Source organism: Fundulus heteroclitus, chromosome 1, assembly GCF_011125445.2.
Source record: "Fundulus heteroclitus isolate FHET01 chromosome 1, MU-UCD_Fhet_4.1, whole genome shotgun sequence".
NCBI classification, from domain to species: Eukaryota; Metazoa; Chordata; class Actinopteri; order Cyprinodontiformes; family Fundulidae; genus Fundulus; species Fundulus heteroclitus.
In genome coordinates, this window is record NC_046361.1 from 11679566 (window position 1) to 11699030 (window position 19465).

Here is a 19465-nt window from a genome sequence, read left to right on the forward strand (position 1 = left end):
TCGTGACGTTCACAGAAAGAACGAGCGACGTTGCGGTATAGACGAACAGTAGAAACGCACCAATTTTTTCCCCCCTATTTTCACTAAAGAAATGTGTAAACATGGCCGTTGTTGATGACATTAGTCTGACACCACAGCATCACACCAAAACCTGCCAGCTAACACACACAATGGCAGCTGATGCATTTGAAAATGTTTCTAAAAATTAGCTCATATGGTTACAATATACATTTTTTGGATAAGTGATATATTACTATTAGTGCTGTCAAACGATTAAAAATTTTAATCGTGATTAATCGCATAATGTCGATAGTTAACTCGCGATTAATCGCAAATTAATCGCATATTTTATCCTTTTATTTCTGAAAGTGTAATAGCCTGTTTGGGCATTTTAATATGAAATTTTGCAATAAATGACACTAATAAAATACATGCTTGTACAAAAAATATTTTTATTTTGTTATTTTTCAAGCACTTTTGAGAATTGGAATGAAAACATCCTGGTGCCAAATGTTAAACTCTGGACTATAATGGCTAAATGACTAATCATGACGCCCTGATGTTTACACAGTGTGTAAACAAATGTGTAAATAAATACTTGTTTTCATGCCGATATATTTTCTTTGCCTCTTAAACAAAGATAGACATGGTATTATGCATAAACATATAAATTAATACAAATTTTACATTTTAATAAAGTCATAAGTTTTGTTCATTTCTTCACTCTCTCTCTCTCTCTCTCTCACACACACATCTAATTCTGAGCTTTCACACCACCAACAATAATTTCTTTGAATATTTTTGCTTGCTGTTTATATCCATATTCATAGTTTAAGCCTGGAAAAAGGTTTCAAATTTCCAGGTCAGTCGAGTCTTACACTTTGCTTGCAACTGGGCAGGAGCTTAGTACCCTGAATGAGACTGTTTAGGAACTGTTTAGTAACTCAGGTCCTTCGTTTGGCAACGTGATTCAGCCTTAGTTTGTCAAATACAGAGAAAACAAATTAATAAGCATTAAAGTACGGTTTATGGGTTGGGTTTCTGCAATGTTATCAACGTGTAAAAGCTCATCTTCAGAACCAATCTCTGCTTAAAATGGTGATCTGCACCATGTAATCTACTTGCAGCAGTTATCACCGGTTACTGCACCGTAAACTGCAGAAAATACGTGCAGAGTTGCTCTGTCTGCCTTTACTACCGTCGGCTCCTATGGCGGAGGGATATTTCACCTGGATACACTCAAATGTAGTGCAGGCAGGTCTCATAATAACCCCTATTTCGTCACTTATTTTAGAGCCCAAATAAGTGATTTCACTTTCAGAAACCTGCTAAAAAAAAACGCAACCCGTGACTCATGAAATTTAGAAGCGCCTTTAGAAAAAAGAAGCCCAAAGTCGCATGTGTCCGAGGGTAAAAGAAACTGTTGGCAACATTGAGCGCAGCGCGGGTCTGTTTTGCGACAGTCTCTAGCTCTCTTGAAACTACGGAAAGCGCCGAGGGTAAAAGAAACACAGTACGGAGAGCGCGGCGGGGTGAAAAACATTAGGGAACAGTGTGTGTGTTTTGACGCGCGATTAACGGCGACAAAAAAATTGTCGCCGTTAAAATGGGTTTACGTTAACGCCGTTAATAACGCGTTTAACTGACAGCACTATATAAACTCCACCTGAGATATTTTAGCAACTTATAGTGCTTTGAATCTTGATGGAGAATTTTTCATATTAGTTGAAACTCTCGTTATAAGATACCTTTTTATGCCCAGAAGATATTTTTTGCTATTAAATTGATTTCAAATTGCTGGTATGGATCCCTTTAACAACCTTTGCATCAATGCAATTATGGGCACTTTGTAAACAGTGAGGCTGTTGTTAGCTGGGCAGAGCTTAAATCAGACCTGCAGGAAACGATTACATCACCGCTTTTTCCTGCTAATTTCCGTGCCTTGAACAACAATGATTAATAACTGCAAATCCATCGTGTACAAGCTAGAGACACCTTTGTTTTTGACTGTCTCCACAGCAAAGTGTCGGCTAACATCCTTTAATCCAGACGACAAAGCAGAGGACCCACTGTCATTTTGTGTATTTTTACACCTCTAAGACACACATGAACTTTTATATTTTATATACACGCCTCACAACCCTGCGCTGCTTCACTGTCCCAGTCACATGCACAAACAGACGCCACATGGTCAAACCCCTCCCCTCCTGAAACACAAACGCACGAGGCAACTAGATGGTAATAAACTTTGGCTATTAATATCGGACCAGTTTTACTTATTGGATTGACACCGATAAGTAAAAAAATAAAAAATAAATAAAATAAACAACATGGGCCCAAAAGAGATTGTGAACGTTTGTTCGGTCATTCTAAAAAAACAAAAATACATCCTATTTTTTATTCTAGGATATTGGTTCATAAATGATCTTATCTATTGAAAGTGAAAATATAAATCTTTGGAAAAGCATCCTAGTTTTTAAAGGGGTGTACTTTCTTTTCACAATTAGCTAAAGGCAGCATTACACCGGCCAAAGTTTCATGTTTATTTGTCTTTGTGGATAGCTTGGCAATGAAACGCTGGTTTTAGGCACCAGTTGCAGCCTGGGTAAATAATGGCGTTGGCTCCTACCCAAGAGATGCACTGAGGCTGACACACAGGGTCTCTAATACGAGCGTGTCTCCGTCGTGTCGGTCGTGATTGAGCTTACCGTGGGAGGATCCATCTCAGTCTCCTCCTGTTCCATCTGGCCGGTTTCCCGATTTTGCGCCTCGCTCCTGACAGATTGGCTCCTCTGGTGGGTTTCATCTTTCTCGTCTGGATCTGACTGGTCCCTACAATCAGGCTGCTGCATGCATGGGCAAGTTAATGAAGAAGAAACAAAACAGAAGACACACAAACAAAAAAATCATAGAGAAAAGAAGTAGAGATGGGGGAGGAGACATTTTGGAGATGGAAATTGAAGATGACAGAAAACATGATAACAATAAGAAAAAAAACAAAAAAAACAAACAATACAACCAAAATGGTGTCCATCAATGAGACATCAAGAAAACTAGAAAAAACGCAACTTATGGGCCTCACAGGACAAAGAAAAGGATGTAGAGGAAGAAGAGCTTGGTCAAAGAGGAATATGAGAGTGTGGAGAAAAGAAAGAAAAGGACAATGGAGGGTAGAATGAACGGCTGAGGGGCAAGGAGGAGACATTTTAATGGCAGGAGACACAGAGTAATGCAACAAATGGGAATACAGGGTAAAAATGGGAATGGGAGATAACGGAGGGATTGACGAAGAAGAAAAGAAGGGATGGAAAGGGAAAGAGAAGGAGTAAGGCAGTTAGGATGAAAGGTCGAGTTGGAATAAGGGATGTGAGCGGTGCAAGAAGAGGTCAGAGAGATGCGAAGTGGTGAAGGAAGGAATGACAATGAGCATGTGTGAATAGTGGCAAAAAAGGGGGTTTGAAAGGTGGGAGAGAGGGAAGCCAAGTGCAGAAATCGATTGGATATGGAGCCCGTGCAGACAGGAGGAACAAGAGAGGGAGGACAGAGGAGGAGAGATTGGAGGGGTTGGAACTGGCCTCTAATGGAGTATTGTCTCTTTAAACTAAAAATGATTTAGTCACACCTTCCAAAAAAAAAACAGAAATATTTGATCAGGTCAGAATAGAAAAAATACATAACTACATAACCCTTTTGTTATTTAAGTGGTAAATAAACTGCTAAAGGTCTCCGTCTTTCGCTCCATGAAAACAAACTGTTTTGTTTCATCGTCTAAGTTTACGGCAAAAAAAATTGAATGGAGTCTCCGATTTTCTCAAACTGCATTACCCCCAATTATGAGAAAAAGATGGCCACCTGTAAATCAATACAAACACTGAAAAGATTAAGGTCATTTAAAATCTCTACTGGGCTTTTTGTATTTTTTTTTTAGCCCTTTTATCAAATTTTAAACTGACAATAATAGGGTTTAAAATAAAGAGGAGCCAAAGAGTAAAAGAGTAAAGTCACTGACAATCAGGTCCCCGGTGAATCACTTCAGATAGAAAATGTGACTAATATGTGGTTTGGGCCCTCTATGAGGACACCATGTCCTCACTGTGACGTTTAAAATCACCCATTTTTTATGTATGTTTGGAGCACGCACCAATGCTAATGTTGGATCACGGCGCTTCTTTTGTCATGGCGAGTACATGTAGGGGTCCTGGTTGCTGGGTTAGCCTGGTACCTGCAGTGACAGCTCATGTATGACGCATGGCCTGCAAGGAGGACTGGCTGTGCTGGCCTCATGTCAAGGCTACAACTTATTACAACCACAATTTCATTTTTTTCTAAGGTAAGCGTTGGCATGTATTTAGTGAGGAGAAAGGATTAGGCAAAAGAAATCTGACTTATTTCACATCAGTCAAAGTGTGACTCAAAAATGATACTTTTCGCTCCACAGTCTCCGTCCGATTAGCTTAAAGTGATTCACGGCTTTTCGAGTTTATGAGTCCTCCTGACTGCTTTTCGCTGAGATATGCACAAAGGGCTGGACTGCGGCAGGTTCAATTTATTCCACACGCTCATCTGTATGTTGGTGATGGTGAGCTACATACGGGAAACCCCTTCATCTACAAAAATCTCATACTGCTGATAAGCTGATTAAAAAACTGATATTTGCTCCTCAACAAGGAGACTAAAACTGATGGTGGGGAGAACAATTTTGTGCAAGATGCTATAAGATGGCCAAGAATGTCTCGTGTCTGGAAAGGGGTTAAATTTACCTTTACACTAAAATGAGGTTTTCTAAATTCCATGTTTTTAAAAGGGTTGTGCAGGTCCTTGAGACCATAGGAGGATCTAAATCCAGCAAGAAAGGGGCCTAATAAATATATCCTTAAAAGGATGTTTTCTGTGATTACTTCTGGGACACCTGATATTTCAGAATATCTGACTGTTGTATGTAAAGTCTATTTACAAATCCAGATCACCAATTGACACGACACAACAGAAACAAGAACCACCACATGAAGAGAACCAACTACGACTCATGATGCCAAACTCAACTAAAGATATACCTCCCAGTCGTAATGTGAATGGACACAGTTGCACAGTCCCAGTCGGGGTAAACTAGGTGTGGGATTGGTTAATATCAATGAGCGATATTTTATAACGTCTGTATGTCCAGGCAACTGGCTCCATTTGAGGCCCGAAGCAGCACTTAAACACAGGTTAGGAGGCATTAAAACAGCATGCAGAGGACATGGAGAGTTTTCTTTTTACGCCGGCAGCTCAAATCTGACCAAATGCATCGACTCTGCAAAGGTGGGAAGGCGTCACACAACTTTTACATTTGAAATTTTCAAGCCCGCATAATGGACATTTAAAAGCATCCAATTAAATAACGCTTTTGATATATGCGGCCGATTTGAGCATGCCGTGTAAACGAATTCTTCACTGTGCAAAGAAACTAAGAAAGAAAGAAAGCATGACAGAATGGGACTGAGAGTGTTGTTGGCCAAAATAAAGATTAGGCAGTCAACCAACAACAGACCAACATGAAATAAACTAAAAAATATATATTTAAAAATATATACAAGTCTTAAAATGAAATAAATGAAAGCAAAACGGTGGTAAGAAGTGATGGAAAGGATTGTGTTTTCTGTATTTTTACCTTTTCCCGCAGCGTCTTCTCCTGGTCCTGGTCTGCTCTGGAGCAGGGGATGGAGGTGCAGGGCGATGCCGGAGGCGATGCCCCCTCCACCTGAGCATCTCTCCCCCCGGCCGGAGGTTTACCCAGACTGTCGACCTGCTCAACGAAGGCCTGCAGCTGGGTGTGCAGCGCCTGAAGCCTGCTGGTCAGAGCGCCGACCAGAGGCCGGTCTGCCAAATCAGACAGCTCTGAGATCTAGGGAGCAGAAAAAGCAGCATTTCTCACATAGTGCGTCCATTCTGGCACAGACAGCGAGCAACTGGGTAATCAGATTTTCCATCATCTCAGGAATTTGATAAATACATTTGAAGATCAACGAGTGTCAGAGAGGAAGCATCCCGCTAAGAGAGAGAGCGAACGGATGGAGGCATACCTGGCAGTGAGGCTGCGGTTTCTCCAGGTCACACGCCTCTGCCGCCTCGTTGCTGCAGACCTTGTGATACAACGAAGGAGAGGAGGACGAGGACAGGCAGTTGGACTCGGGGGAGGTCAGCAGCTGTATCGCAGTGGAAACCAAACTAGCCTGGTCCCTCATGGCCAACAAGGCATCGCCGTCCTTCTGCCCCAAGCACCCAGCGGGTGAAGTGGTTGCGTCAGCGTTGTCCTCGACCTTTTTTTTCTGCTCATCCATGTCGATGGCATCATTCTCCCCACCCACTGGCTCTTTGCGATGAGGTGGGCTGATAAAAGGAACCAAAAAAAAACAGAGAGATATCTTTTATCGTCAATAATGTCTTTACTAAGGACGACTTGCGTATCTAAGAACATTGAAAAAGAAAATGTGACTAAAACTGAAAAGGTCCTTTGTACTTTCGTTTGTGCATAACAAGGAGGTTGTTAACTATTATAAGTTGCATGAAGTGTCCTCAGGGCAGAATTTTATCTTCTTCTATCTACTTCTTTGTAAGCCTTAATTTCTCAACTTGATTCAAGACTTTAGTCAAACAGAATCCCTGAACCTGAATCATATAAAGTTGAAAAAGTTTTTTTCTTTTTAAAATTGGGCCAAATGAACAAAGTAAACATTTTAGTTACATTTAGATGTGTGATTTTTTTTTTTAACACTCTGACCTAAATCTTGTCCTAAGCATCAGGAGAGTGGGCATGGAAAGCTCTCTGTGGCCGTATAGGTGCCTGCAAATTCATAATGAATCGTTACTTTTTGCTGGACTGGATTTGTTCTGCACCACACCAAATTACCTCGTTCTATAAATAATTTACTGCAAAAAGCATTTCCTCCTATTTTACTTCATGTAACTGGGACAACTTAAAGGTCACCTGTACTGCTTTTGTGCGGTGAAAATAGAGCGTCCACACATTGTGCATCCATGAGTTTACGGCAGTTTGGCGAGGTTGGCATGAACTTAATATCAGCGCATGTGGGAGATTTACAAAGCTTGGCCACAAAATAGGCAAGTTCACAAAATGGTAGTGAATGTTAGAAAACCCGGGTAGAGTTGTCTATATAACATGCAAAGTTGTGTAACGCCAGCATTTAACCAGACTGTGTGTACAGATAAGCTTTGACTGCCAAAATGGCATAATGTAATCAATGATAAGTAGTTGGTGAGGGTAGAACACTTCTAGGTCTAAAATTATTCTGAACTAAACACTTATAGACTCCCCAAGCAAAGATGTGGAACGAGCTGGAAAATAAACGTTATGGTAGTAACTTAACCTCACAATAAGATTTGGAAACAAATCCTACATTTTAAACAATTAAATTCACCTAAAAGGTAACTCACCACCAAATCGACTTATTTCTGCTAATAAACTGTATACATAGATTTCTTATAGTGCTGTATACATATCCCAGTCATTATTTTGACAATTTATTGTTGAAATCCTGTTTTTGTGTCTAAAACCGACTGTGCAGCACCCTCCTCGTGTTTAATGAGCGTACTGCATTTAAGTTTTGAATCAGTATTGGTGCTGGCTCAAATATATTGCGACGGCACCCAGAAAATCTGACGTCAGTAGCTCTGCTATGTTTCTTTTCCAAAGGCTCGGAGAACCTTGTAGGTGCATGGCACCATCACCGCTTTGAAATACCAGGACATGGTAAATAAAACTCTCTTGGGCTCTGACAGAAAATCAAGATTATGAAGTCTTTTCAGCTGGATAATGCTCCAAAACATATTGTCTAACCAACAGAAACTATTCACCAGACCAAAACTCTTATAAAACTCTTCTAAAAAACTGGGGAAAAAGAAAGTCGGGTAAGAGAGGACCCAGTGCAATAGTTGATCTGGAGAGACTGTTGAAAGAGAAATGGACAAAGACCTTTCCCTCTGTATGTTCTAAGCTTGTGTGATGTTACATGAGAAAAGTGCTGCCCTGTTCTCAGGAGGGAGTTGTTTAAAGCACTGCCAGCAAAAGTGGTACTTTTGTGTTTTTGTTATATACAAATACTTCTTAACGTGTTGAGTTTTTTTCTCAATGAACAACTGTAATCGGATAATATTATTAGTATTAAATTACACTTCTGCAGTAACAAATGCGTGTTACATCTTCACAAGAATCGTCAACTGTGAGTTTTCTTATGGAATTTTGTTTAGGATTTTCGCAAAAAAATATTGATGTAGTCCTTACTGATAAATGTCCACACAAGAAGGTTTTGGTTGTTGATTCTCAGTTGAATCTCTGATGTTAATAAAAATGTATAGTGCTTATATAAAACAAAATAGTTCAACTCAACGATGCTGTTAGGGCTATAGTTTTAGATCATTAGTTACTGCTTTAAGAACACGACCAAAGCATGAAAACTATCACAACATGAGATAATTTCTATCAATAACTTTTCCTTCACTGCATAATTTTAGATAAAAATCCGTGTCATATGTTTATAAGCTTATTTTTGCATATTTCTATTGTATTGCCAATATAGAGAGACACAGTAAAGGAGTCGGAAAAATATCTAAACATACCTGAGCGGAAGGCACTCAGCTGAGTCTCCTGCCTCCGCATCTGTCTCTAAAGCCAGTCTTAATGAGGAGGAGGAGGAAGAAGAAGAGGGGGCATGATAGGAGGCGAGATCACAGCGCTGCAGGTTGGACAGGAGCACACGGTTCTCATATTGCAGTTTCTTCACTTTCCCACTCATCTCTCCAATCTGAAGCCTCGCCAGTCTCAGCTCCTCTTCAGGAGTCGGCGTGTCGGTGCTGATAAGCACCGCCCCGTCCTGCACTGAGTGTGAGTGGCTGTCGTTCAGCAGCCCGTCCGTCAGAGACATCAAAGACTCGGAGGATAGTGCCGATGTTGCAGGTGGGAGTTCAGATTTATAACGATTTATCTCATTCATCAGCAGTTTGTTCTGCTCCTCCATCTCAATCAGAGACCTTCTCAGCAGCTCAGCTTCCTCCTCCACAAACTGCAGGTGTCTCTGGAGCTCCATGACATTTTCAGAGGAGGCCACTCCACCAAGCACCACAGCCCCTCCTGTGAGGCCAAGCCCTCCCCCTGGACCACCACCAACAGAAAGTTCTTGGGGCCCATCTAGGAATAAAGATATAGTCAGATGTTTAGAAAAAGTAAAACTTAAGGTGAAATTCAGAAGTACAAAACATTTAAGGTTTATTGTGAAACATAACTGGCATAAGCTAATGTAAGCTTAGCTAAGATAAATTAAACTGAGCTAAGCTACAATAAGATAAACTAAACAGAGGTAAGATAAACTAAGCTAAGATCAAGTAAGACAAGATAAATGTGGCTAACCTATGCTACACTAAGCTAAAATGTGATAACATAAATCAATGGCCTCTTCATTAGTATTTATTTGGCTCGATCTGATTTGGCTCTGCTTGCCTCCAGTGGTGGACACAGTTAACCAAAAAGTTAGCTTCAAAAACTCATACTCCACAAACAAAAATATTAGCTGCACTAACATTAAACCAATGATAAATAAGGTAATTTGAGGAAACTAACGCTAGCTGCTAACCGCTAACCGCTGACCAACAATTGTCACTCGTCTTTGTCACACAGTCTTTATGTAGAAGATGCTGCCTTCACACACGGCGGATGATGAACGTGTGCAGCACTGCATGTTTGAGGGAATGGATAGTTGTTTTAGTTCAGGAAAAATTACTTTTAAATTTCAGCTTTTACATGGCAGTGGACGCAATTGAGAATAATACCTTGTAAACAGTATAAATGAACAACCCCAACCCCAGCCCTTAGGTGTGAGGACGTGGCAACACTGCTGGAAGCCAGTAACACAGTGCTGAGAGTTTCCCAGAGATCCATTTTGCCCTCTACTCATCAAACTCTCGAACAAACGTGCAACAAATTATAACTTTATGGGTTACATATTGGGTGTACTTATTTTAAGTTACTTATTGTTGCAAGTCTCCCCAAATAACATTCATTAAGCAGGGAGCAAAGCTACTAGCACTAAAACAAAAAAAAAAAAAAAAAAAAAAAACACGATAGGGCTTCTGCAGACAGACCAATCATGGAGTTTGTATATTTGCCCTGGGCATGTGTGAGTTCTCTCCGGCTACTCCGGCTTCCCCCTACAGTGCAAAAACATGACTGTTAGTTGGTGTCTCTAAAATTGCCCTTAGGTGTGAGCGTGTGCATGCATGGTTGTTTGTCTTCTGGGTATCTATGCTGTCCTGTGATCAAACGGTGACCTGTCCAGGGAGTACCCTGCCTCTTCCCGCCCAATGACCGCTGGAGATAAGCACTAGCGCCCCTCCTGTGACTCTGCACAATAGAATATGGATGGATGGGTCGCTCTAGTGTTGCAACTAGTGACGCCACAGGGCTTTTTCTAGGTCTTCCTATTGAATGTTATTGTGAAACATGTACTCACACCCTAATTAAACAACATGTAGAGCTATAAGACTAACTACCTTGAGCGCACTTCATTTCGTCCATCTCGGCTCGGAGTCCCCTGTTCTCTACCTCCAGCTCCACGATGCGTCGACTCAGCAGGTTGGCCTCCTCCTCCACTAGCTTTAGGTGAACTCTGACCTCAGCTTCTCGAGTGTGCGGGGAGTCAGCAACCTGAGAGAAGTCAAACAGGACAGGCGGTTAGTTACCTCCAGCATGTTGACACATATATTTTAACCAAACCGTGTAGCTAAAAATCTGTTGCATTGCCTAAAACTTTGGAATGGAAATGTTACGTTAACGCACAGTCTACTGAATGTATACTATTTTTGTATATATATTGATTTTATTCAATTTTACTTTATTTTATTGTATACTTATTTCTGTCTGCACCATCATAACCAAGTCAAATTCCTTGTATGTGCAAACCTACTTGGCGATTAAGCTTGATTCTGATTCCGGTTAAGAAGGAGCTGATAAAATACAGAAAGTTTGAGTTTGACTCTATAGTGGCGCTGCGGTTTTGAAAGGAAAACAAGTTTCTCGCTGCAAAGTTTACCACAGGCATTTCCATCAAAATAAAAAAAATCACCATACAGGCCACTTGTTTAAAAGACCAAAACTGTTAGAGTTACTACAGATAATCAATTTAAAAGTCCCAAACTATTCCAGGGCCAACTTTCCAATGTTCCCAGGATGGATGGATGGATGGATGGATGGATGGATGGATGGATGGATGGATGGATGGATGGATGGATGGGAAGGGGGGAGGACACATACAGGAAAGCAGGGAAAGAGGGATGAACACAGGAAGGAGAGTTCAAAAGAAGGATGGAATAGAAGTAGGGCACACTAAAGAAAGGAAGGAAACCAAGATTGAAGGAATGGAGGACACATGTAAAGAAGGAAGGGATGAAAGAAGGGATGGATAACACATGCGAGGAAAGGAAGGAAGGACACAAGGATGGCAAGAAAACAGGGGAGGATAGACCTACGGGAAAACGGGGGCAATAAATTACACAAGTGAGAGGAAAAGAATGAAGGGCATAAGGAAGACACCAGGAACGTTTCTATACTAATCTAGACTTGGACGACACTGAAATCAAATTCTATACATCTCCAGACAACACAGGAACCCTGTTTTAATCATTAACAAAAGAAACCTGTTGGGGAATTTACTATCCTCATCGGTAAAAGTTCATCTCCCATGTTTCGTTTTTGTTGTTGTACAGTTAACAGCCCTTAAGTCTGTGCGGTTCATCCTCTCACCTCCTCCACGGTGAGCGAGGAGTTGACGTCTCCGTATAGCGACCTGTACTTGGCCAGCTCTTCCTTCATGGCCTCGCCGTCCTTCACCAACTTGGTCAACTTCTTGCACATCAGGGCAGACTCCTCTTTGGCAAAGTGGAGCTGACACTTCAGGTCCGAATTGTCCTCCTGGAAGTGACAGCACGGAGGGAAAGAAAGAAAGGCATTGAGGTGACAGTGGCACAAAGATGCTACACTCCCTAGAGACCGCTGCACTCGCAAATGCAAAGAGCAACTCTCAATCACTTATTCTTTTGATCTATTCCTCTGGCAGATAAATTATGCTTCTGTCTGGGTAATGAATGTGAATATAAAAATGTAATACCAATACATAACTTTCCGACACTTATTGATTGTGGTTGTGGGGCATTATATGGGTGATAAATAGAACATGCGTAGAAACAAAAACACAAAAAAATGCTCAGTTATGTGTATAATTTTGAATCATTTAAAAGCCCTTGGAACTCATCAAATGTGGGCATTCACTCTTTAGTAAAGAAATGAGTTACATAAAGTGAGAAAGGCACTTCACTCAATGTGACCTGTTAAAGAGGTTAGGAGAGGAGGAACAGAAAACCTGCACTGCAAAAATGGATCTAAAAACAAGTAAAACGTTCTCAAAGTTAGTCTATTTGTCCTTGATTTGAGCCAGTAAATAAGATTATCTGCCAATGGAATGAGTATCTTTACCCCTAAAATAAGATAATTAGACATCCTGCACTTGAAATAAGATGATGGAGATGAATTGTTTCTATTTTAAGCGGAAAAATCTTATTCCATTGGCAAATAGTCTTATTTACCTGCTCAAATCAAGGACAAATACACTAAAATTTTACCGATTTTTAGTTCTGTTTTTGCAGTGTGACAGGACCGATATACAAAAGTCAGTGGAAGCTGAGCAAACACCCGACCACGCAGGGCACAAAAACAAGCTGACCAGTCAGATCGCGTCTCGCACAGCATTGCTCGACTTTGAATACGGAACATTTAAAACTGACTATAAAATAAAGCGATGAGGCGAAGAACATAACAGCTTCATGAATTTTAGTGCGTTTCAGGCCTCACCAGTGTTTGCACGTCATCTTGGACGGGAGAGAGAGGGAGCCTTAACAAAAGCTCTTTAAAATAAAATAAAAAAGACATTTCCAAAGCTCTGTTTGACCAACATGTGGACTGAAGCCATTAAATGATGAGGTCAGAGTCATGCTGTGTTGTGTTGTTTGAATTAAAGGAACAAAAAGCTCTTAGAGAGCAGAAAAACATCGGCAAACACATTCATTAGTGGTTTTCCCTCAGACGTCATCTATCATCTGCAGTGAATATTTACGGCCTCACTGGCTAGAGAGACTAAAAAAGGTTCACAGACCATTGAGGATTCCTCTAGTTCAGCTTCCTTCAAAGCGGAGGAAATACTTTCTGCTTTCTGAAAGTGAAGATTAGCTACAGCGCGTGCTGTATAAGTGCTAAATCAGATTTTTTTTTGTATTACCCGTTGATGGTCATTACATACAAAAAGATGTTTAAATGACACATACATTTTGCATGGAGCCTATGCTAACATATGCATTTCTCTGCGTTTTGTACTTTCAACCCCTGCAGCAGCATGTTCTTTGAAGCAGGCTGCATACTGCTGTTTGTGGTAAGCATTTAATGAGATACAAACAGCCAAAAGTGAAAATTAACTTTTATTACCTTTTTTTTTTACCTTGACTATCAATACGTTTTGTTTTTTTTACAAGGATTTTCAAGTCCGGGTTGTTGGAAAAGAAAAATCTGACTTTTCCACACAGAATTCGGAGATTATAACTAAAGTCAATAAACGTCCATTGTGTTCGGGCAACACATTGTACATTTTAATTTTGAGCTAAAATAGATCACCTAATTAAACCATACTCTTTAACCAATCGGAGTGCCAGTGTGCCTGGTAGTTTTCTTATTTGGTTTTATGACATAAGGTAAAAAGATAGAGATATTAGCCTTTTATAATAATTTAGTGACATGGCAATGTCTGGTAACCAAATAGGGATAAGTATGGCTGCATTGACCAGGAGCCAACTAAAACTATCAGACTCTCACTATAAAAATCTTTTTTTGATCATGAATGCATCTTTGTCCCATCCTATACCCTGCTTTTGCTCCAGCTGACCTCAGGTGACCGCGTGCGCACATTCCCCAGAAGCAGCTCTGGGGCTGTGTTTGTTTTACAGTCTGTGGAGTGATTCCAACCACATTAAACGGAGTGAGGGCAGCTGAATTTACAGCCATTTATGGTATGTGGTCTGGAAGGGGGAGCCAAGGCTCCTCTTAGCAGCACAGCAGAGACTTTGGTGAAGAGAATTACCTGAAAACACTCAACACACTGCATTCTGTTGGGTTTTATAGGGTGACCATATTTTCATTTGGAAAAACCAGGACACCTCGGAGCGGGGGGGGGGGGGGGGTTGTAAGGCAAACGCGGCCGAGCGGGAGGGGGGGGCTTGGGGGGGGGGGGTTTGTAAGGCAAACGAGGCAGAGCGGGGGGGGAGACAAGCGCGGCCGACAAGCGCGAGGGAGGACTCTATCTTCTGATTAATAACAGGGCTGCCCACACTGACGCGGCTCAGGGATTACGTCACACGCAGCGTGACGTACCAGTGAAGGTAATTTAAAAAACAGGACATTTCCTCACTTTATAAAAAAAACCCGGGACGACCGGGACAGGACGTGAAATACGGACATGTCCCGGGAAATACGGACGTTTGGTCACCCTAGGTTTTACCTCATACATATGTATCTTTTTGATCTGTTAACCACAACTCAGACACACTGGGATGCTTCACAGAGGACAGGGTTTATTTTGGGAGTGTTTGTGACTGTGAATTATGATTTTAAGGATAGAGAGTGGGTCTGACTTTGAAGAGGTGGAGGAAAACCTATAGCAACTGTCAGAGGAGACTGAATACAGAGTGGATAGTGATTAAAATGCAATGCAAGTCTTTATCTGTAATGCATAACTGCATGCATGGTTTATATTGAGACACAAGCACCTGCATCGTGCAAATGTTTCTGTCTCGTAACTTTTTACAGATTTTGCAGATTTTAAGTGATGCAGAAAGAGACACAAGTATTACTATTCCCATGTTCTTAGCAATTACAGCTTGTCCTAAAATAAACACACACACACACACACACACACACACATATATATATATATATATATATATATATATATATATATATATATATATCGGAATTTGCTAAAGTCTGTAATTAGAAATCAGCCACAAAATCCCTTATTACTGCATTCTTATATGCTGCTTTGACAAAGTTATTTAACTTTATTTTTGTTCAAAACAACCTTCTGTATCGGGTAAATACATTCCCAAATATATTTGGTTGTGATAGCTACATTGTCTAAAACCCCTAATGTATGAAGTATGACGCTAAAAATGTTTTGTTAAAAGAATCAAATCAACACACTGGTATACATTTCAAAAATATAATTATCTGACAATTTTTTTCCTTGTATTATAAGCATTCAAGCTAAAGTACCCTAGTTGACAGTGGGGGCATGAACTTCAGGCCTTTAACTGCAAGCTGGGAGATGTGCATGATTTCATTTGAATTAAAATCTCTAATGTTAGAGTCAATATTGCTCTGTTGTAAACAGCTCAATCAGTGGATCCAACGTCTGTGTTTACCAAAAGCCCATTCCTGAATAAGTCTAAATGGTCCCCAAAACCTACACCAACAATTAGACGGTGTTCATCATCTATGATGTGATTAGAAAGTTATGAATGGAAGACAAGAACCGTCATCAGTGGCTTTGTAGAAACAGGACAGGCAGTTACCTCCAGTATGCTGACACATATATTTTAACCAAACTGTTAAAATCAGTGGGAGATCTGCTAAAAATCTGTCGCATTGCCTAAAACCTTTAAGTGCTTTGTTTTATTGATGTCTTATCTGTAGCAGCTCTGTGCTGTTAACACAGTGTTAAAAGACACCCCCCCCCCCTCAACATTGTATGTATTTCTGAGCCAGAAATGTGTGTGTGCAGCCGGTTAATGCTCTACCTGTGGAGCGGGCTTCTTGTCTGGTTTGTTGCTGGTCCGTGCTCCTCTTTTCTTCTGGGAGTTCTGCAGCAGAGACAGAAAGACATTCTCATTAGCGACACGTTGCGCCTCTTCGATTGTTAAGAATAAAATCGATCAGAGATATCAAGCAGGTATTGAGTTGAAGTGCAGCATACAGGCCTATGGAGCTAAACTGGGACCATAAAGTTTGTAAACAAAGGAATAATAAAAAAAAAGAGTTGATTTTTTTTTTCATATTAATTAAATTTTTAACACTGAGATTTTTATAAGTGTCAAACTTCTGGGCCTGTTTTGCCGTGGGGGCGGAGCCTCAAGCGACAGGGGTGTGGAATAATGACAGCTCAAAAGGGGGGGGGGGGCTGGTCTACACGTTCGCAGCTGGTGCATTCAGGAACCGTGGGAACTGGCGACGTCTTTAAAACATCGATGTTCCACGTTTATGTGATTGGTATTGAAAGATAGCATGCTTCAGCATGGCCTCCCCTTTTTCTGGATCTCCTGCTGGTGTCACGTTATCGCACAGGGAAACCGAGAGAGAGAGAGCGAGAGAGAGAGAGAGAGCGAGAGAGAGAGAGATTTTTTTTTTTTTTTGATTTTTAATCAACTTTATTTTCCGTTCATTTCCAAACAATCATTTGATCATGACATATTTATACAACCTTACTCCTCAGAGTAAATAAATAAATGAATAAATAAATACTTAATTCACATGAGCACATCTCCAAACTGCAGTGTGTGGTTTTCCACCCAACATAACACCTGATTAAAACACCAAACCTGCTGGAATGAGTCCAGATCTCCTGCTGCTTTGTAATAATTAAAATCAATAAGGAGTCTGGACTTCATCATATTTGTACACACAGTGACAGGTTCAACAGTAAAACCATCCTCCACCTTCCTCCTCCGGCTAAAATACACCGCCATCTTGGCCTGCCCTAAAACAAAGTTTAAAAACTGGCACTTGTTCTTGTGCTGGCGTGTGTATTTAAAACCTAGAATAAATAACTGCTTGGTAAAAACCTCTCCACATTTGGTGAAAACAGATTGTAAAAACAGAAACAAGGGTAAAAGACGAAGACACTCATAAAAACAGTGAAACACGGTTTCTCTTTTGTCGCAGTAGGGACACTTGCCTTCTACTGCTGGGTTTATAGTGGACACAAAAGAGTTCACTGCAATAACCCCATGGAGGACTCTCCAATGGATGTCTGCATGTCTTTTAGAGAGTGGAGGTTTGTAGAAGGACCTCCACTCAGGTCTGACTGCAGGAGCCAGCTGCAGATATCTCCTCCATGGCGTGTCAGGTCTCTTGTCTAGTTTTTTCTGGTTAATTGCTTTCACCAATATTCGGTAAAATGTTTTTCCTGTGGTACCATCCAGTGGTGCGAGGTGTGTATATTCCATTAAAATCCCAGAGCAGTCTTTAAAATCCGGTGCCAGGGAAATGGCAGGAAAAGGATGGTCATCAGTCACTGTTTGATTGGAAGCGGAGTTTAGAAGCAGGCGTTCGTGTCCTGTGAGTCTCTGTTTCCAGTGTTCTGTGAGTTTCTGTGTGACCCTCACTGACGTCAGTCCCAGCCGGGCAGCGAGTCCAGAGGGATCGTCCATCCGGGGTCCAGTCAGCGCCACCACCTGCCCCAGAGTAACAATCCCCGCAGTCTGCAGTCTTGTAGACAGACTCTGACCTGCCCAACTGGGAAGGTCCAGACGGGTCCCCCAAAGGACCGGCTCCTGGAGGATCCAGTACAGGGAGTCCACCTGCCCCCTCCTCTCTTTCCTCAGCAGGTTCCACACTCTAAAAACACTTTTATAAAAAGCAGGCAGAGTAGATGTGCTCATGTTCGGTACGTTCATTAAAAACAAATTAAAATCCTGACCCAGGCCTTTAAAACCCTGCAGAATGCAGCGGGACAAGGGTCTCCACAGAGTATCCTTTGGTCCGGTCAGTAGTCTCTGGATAAACTGGAGGCGGAAAGCTGCGCCCCTGCTGGCCAGATGGACCAGGCCCTGCCCCCCCTCCTCTTTAGGTAAAAACAGGACACCCTGTGGGACCCAGTGCAACTTGTCCCAAATGAAATCAACTAAAACTGACTGAACTTTTGACAGGAGAGTAACTGGAGGATCAACACAAGCCAACCGGTGCCACAAGGAGGATGAGACCAGGTTATTGGCTATTAAGGTTCGGCCTCTGTAGGACATTTTTGGGAGTAGCCACCTCCACTTCCCCAGCCGACCTTTGACCTGCTCCAGGACAAGGTCCCAGTTTTTATTTGTGTAGTTCTCATCCCCCAGAAAGACTCCAAGATATTTGAAACCTCCTTTTTTCCACTGTAGGCCACCGGGCAGCCTGAGCCAGCCCCCCAGCTCCCCTCCCGCCATCAGAGCCTCGCTTTTACCCCAGTTCACTCTGGCAGATGAGATAAAACCAAAATCCTTCACAGTGTCAGCTAAAATGTCAATATCTCGTTGTGAATTAACTAAAACAACGAGATCATCAGCGTACACAGACAGTTTAAAAGACACGGGACACTGGGGGAAAACCACACCTGTAAGTGTAGCTCTAAGTTTGTGGAGCAGAGGCTCGATGGCTACCGAATATAGCATCCCAGAGAGAGAGCAGCCCTGCCTTACCCCTCTCTGGATCCCAAATGGTGCACTCAGCCCACCGTTAATTTTCAGAACACTCGCAATGTCACTATAGAGAGCTCGGACCATGGCTATGAAACCATGGTTGAACCCAAAAGCAGCGAGAGTCTGCCACAAATACTGGTGTTCAACCCGGTCAAAAGCCTTTTCTTGGTCTATTGAAATCAGACCAACCTCTATGCCCAATGAACTGGAGAGCTCCAAAATGTCTCGAATTAAAGTGACGTTGTCACTGATGAGCCTGCCGGGCACACAGTAGGTCTGGTCAGGGTGGATGATGGACGCCATCACCTCCCTTAGTCTAAGGGCCAGAGCTTTGGACAGGATCTTATAATCCGTGCACAGCAATGAGACCGGCCTCCAGTTCTTCAGCTCCTGCAGGTCTCCCTTTTTAGGCAGCAGGGTTATTGCCGCCCTCCTGCAGCTCAGGGGCAGTCTGCCGGTCTTTAGGCCTTCACTGATCACCTCTAGTAAATCTGGTCCTATTATAGACCAGAAAGACTTGTAAAAGTCAGCAGGAAGGCCGTCCATACCTGGAGCTCTGCCGCTCTGCAGGCTCATGGTGGCAGTGTGGAGCTCCTGCAGCGTCACCTCTGCTGCCAGCTTGCTGTTGTCAGCCTCACTGACCTGAGGGAGACCGCTGAGGAAGCTGCTGTGCACATCTGGATCATGGGTCCACTCACTCTTATACAGGTCTCCATAAAACTCGGCAGCACACTTCCTGATCTCAGATGAGTCTGAGACTTCGGAGCCGCTACCAGTTCGTAAAGAATGGATGGTTTTCCTTTGTCCATTTTTCCGCTCCAGCCCAAAGAAGAAGCGCGATGGGGCGTCCATCTGTGTAATATTCATAAACCTAGACCTGACCAGCGCCCCCTGTGCTGAGACGCCCAACAGGTTGGCCATGGCCGAT

General features: G+C 42.0%; 1 protein-coding gene across 2 annotated transcripts in view; it reads right to left on the minus strand.

Moving 5' to 3' along the window:
• Nucleotides 1–19465, minus strand: part of soga1 (suppressor of glucose, autophagy associated 1) — a 132789-nt gene that overhangs the window by 21565 nt on the left and 91759 nt on the right. Inside the window, exons 5-11 of one of the 2 annotated variants that reach the window (XM_012866766.3) lie at nucleotides 15886–15948; nucleotides 11792–11959; nucleotides 10543–10696; nucleotides 8617–9184; nucleotides 6063–6369; nucleotides 5651–5884; nucleotides 2709–2843 (exon numbers count right to left, since the gene is read on the minus strand). In XM_012866766.3, coding sequence (XP_012722220.3) covers nucleotides 2709–2843; nucleotides 5651–5884; nucleotides 6063–6369; nucleotides 8617–9184; nucleotides 10543–10696; nucleotides 11792–11959; nucleotides 15886–15948 — 1629 coding nt within the window. Of the gene's footprint in view, nucleotides 1–2708; nucleotides 2847–5650; nucleotides 5885–6062; nucleotides 6370–8616; nucleotides 9185–10542; nucleotides 10697–11791; nucleotides 11960–15885; nucleotides 15949–19465 lie in introns of both variants that reach the window. The other variant, XM_012866765.3, reaches the window with a different exon arrangement.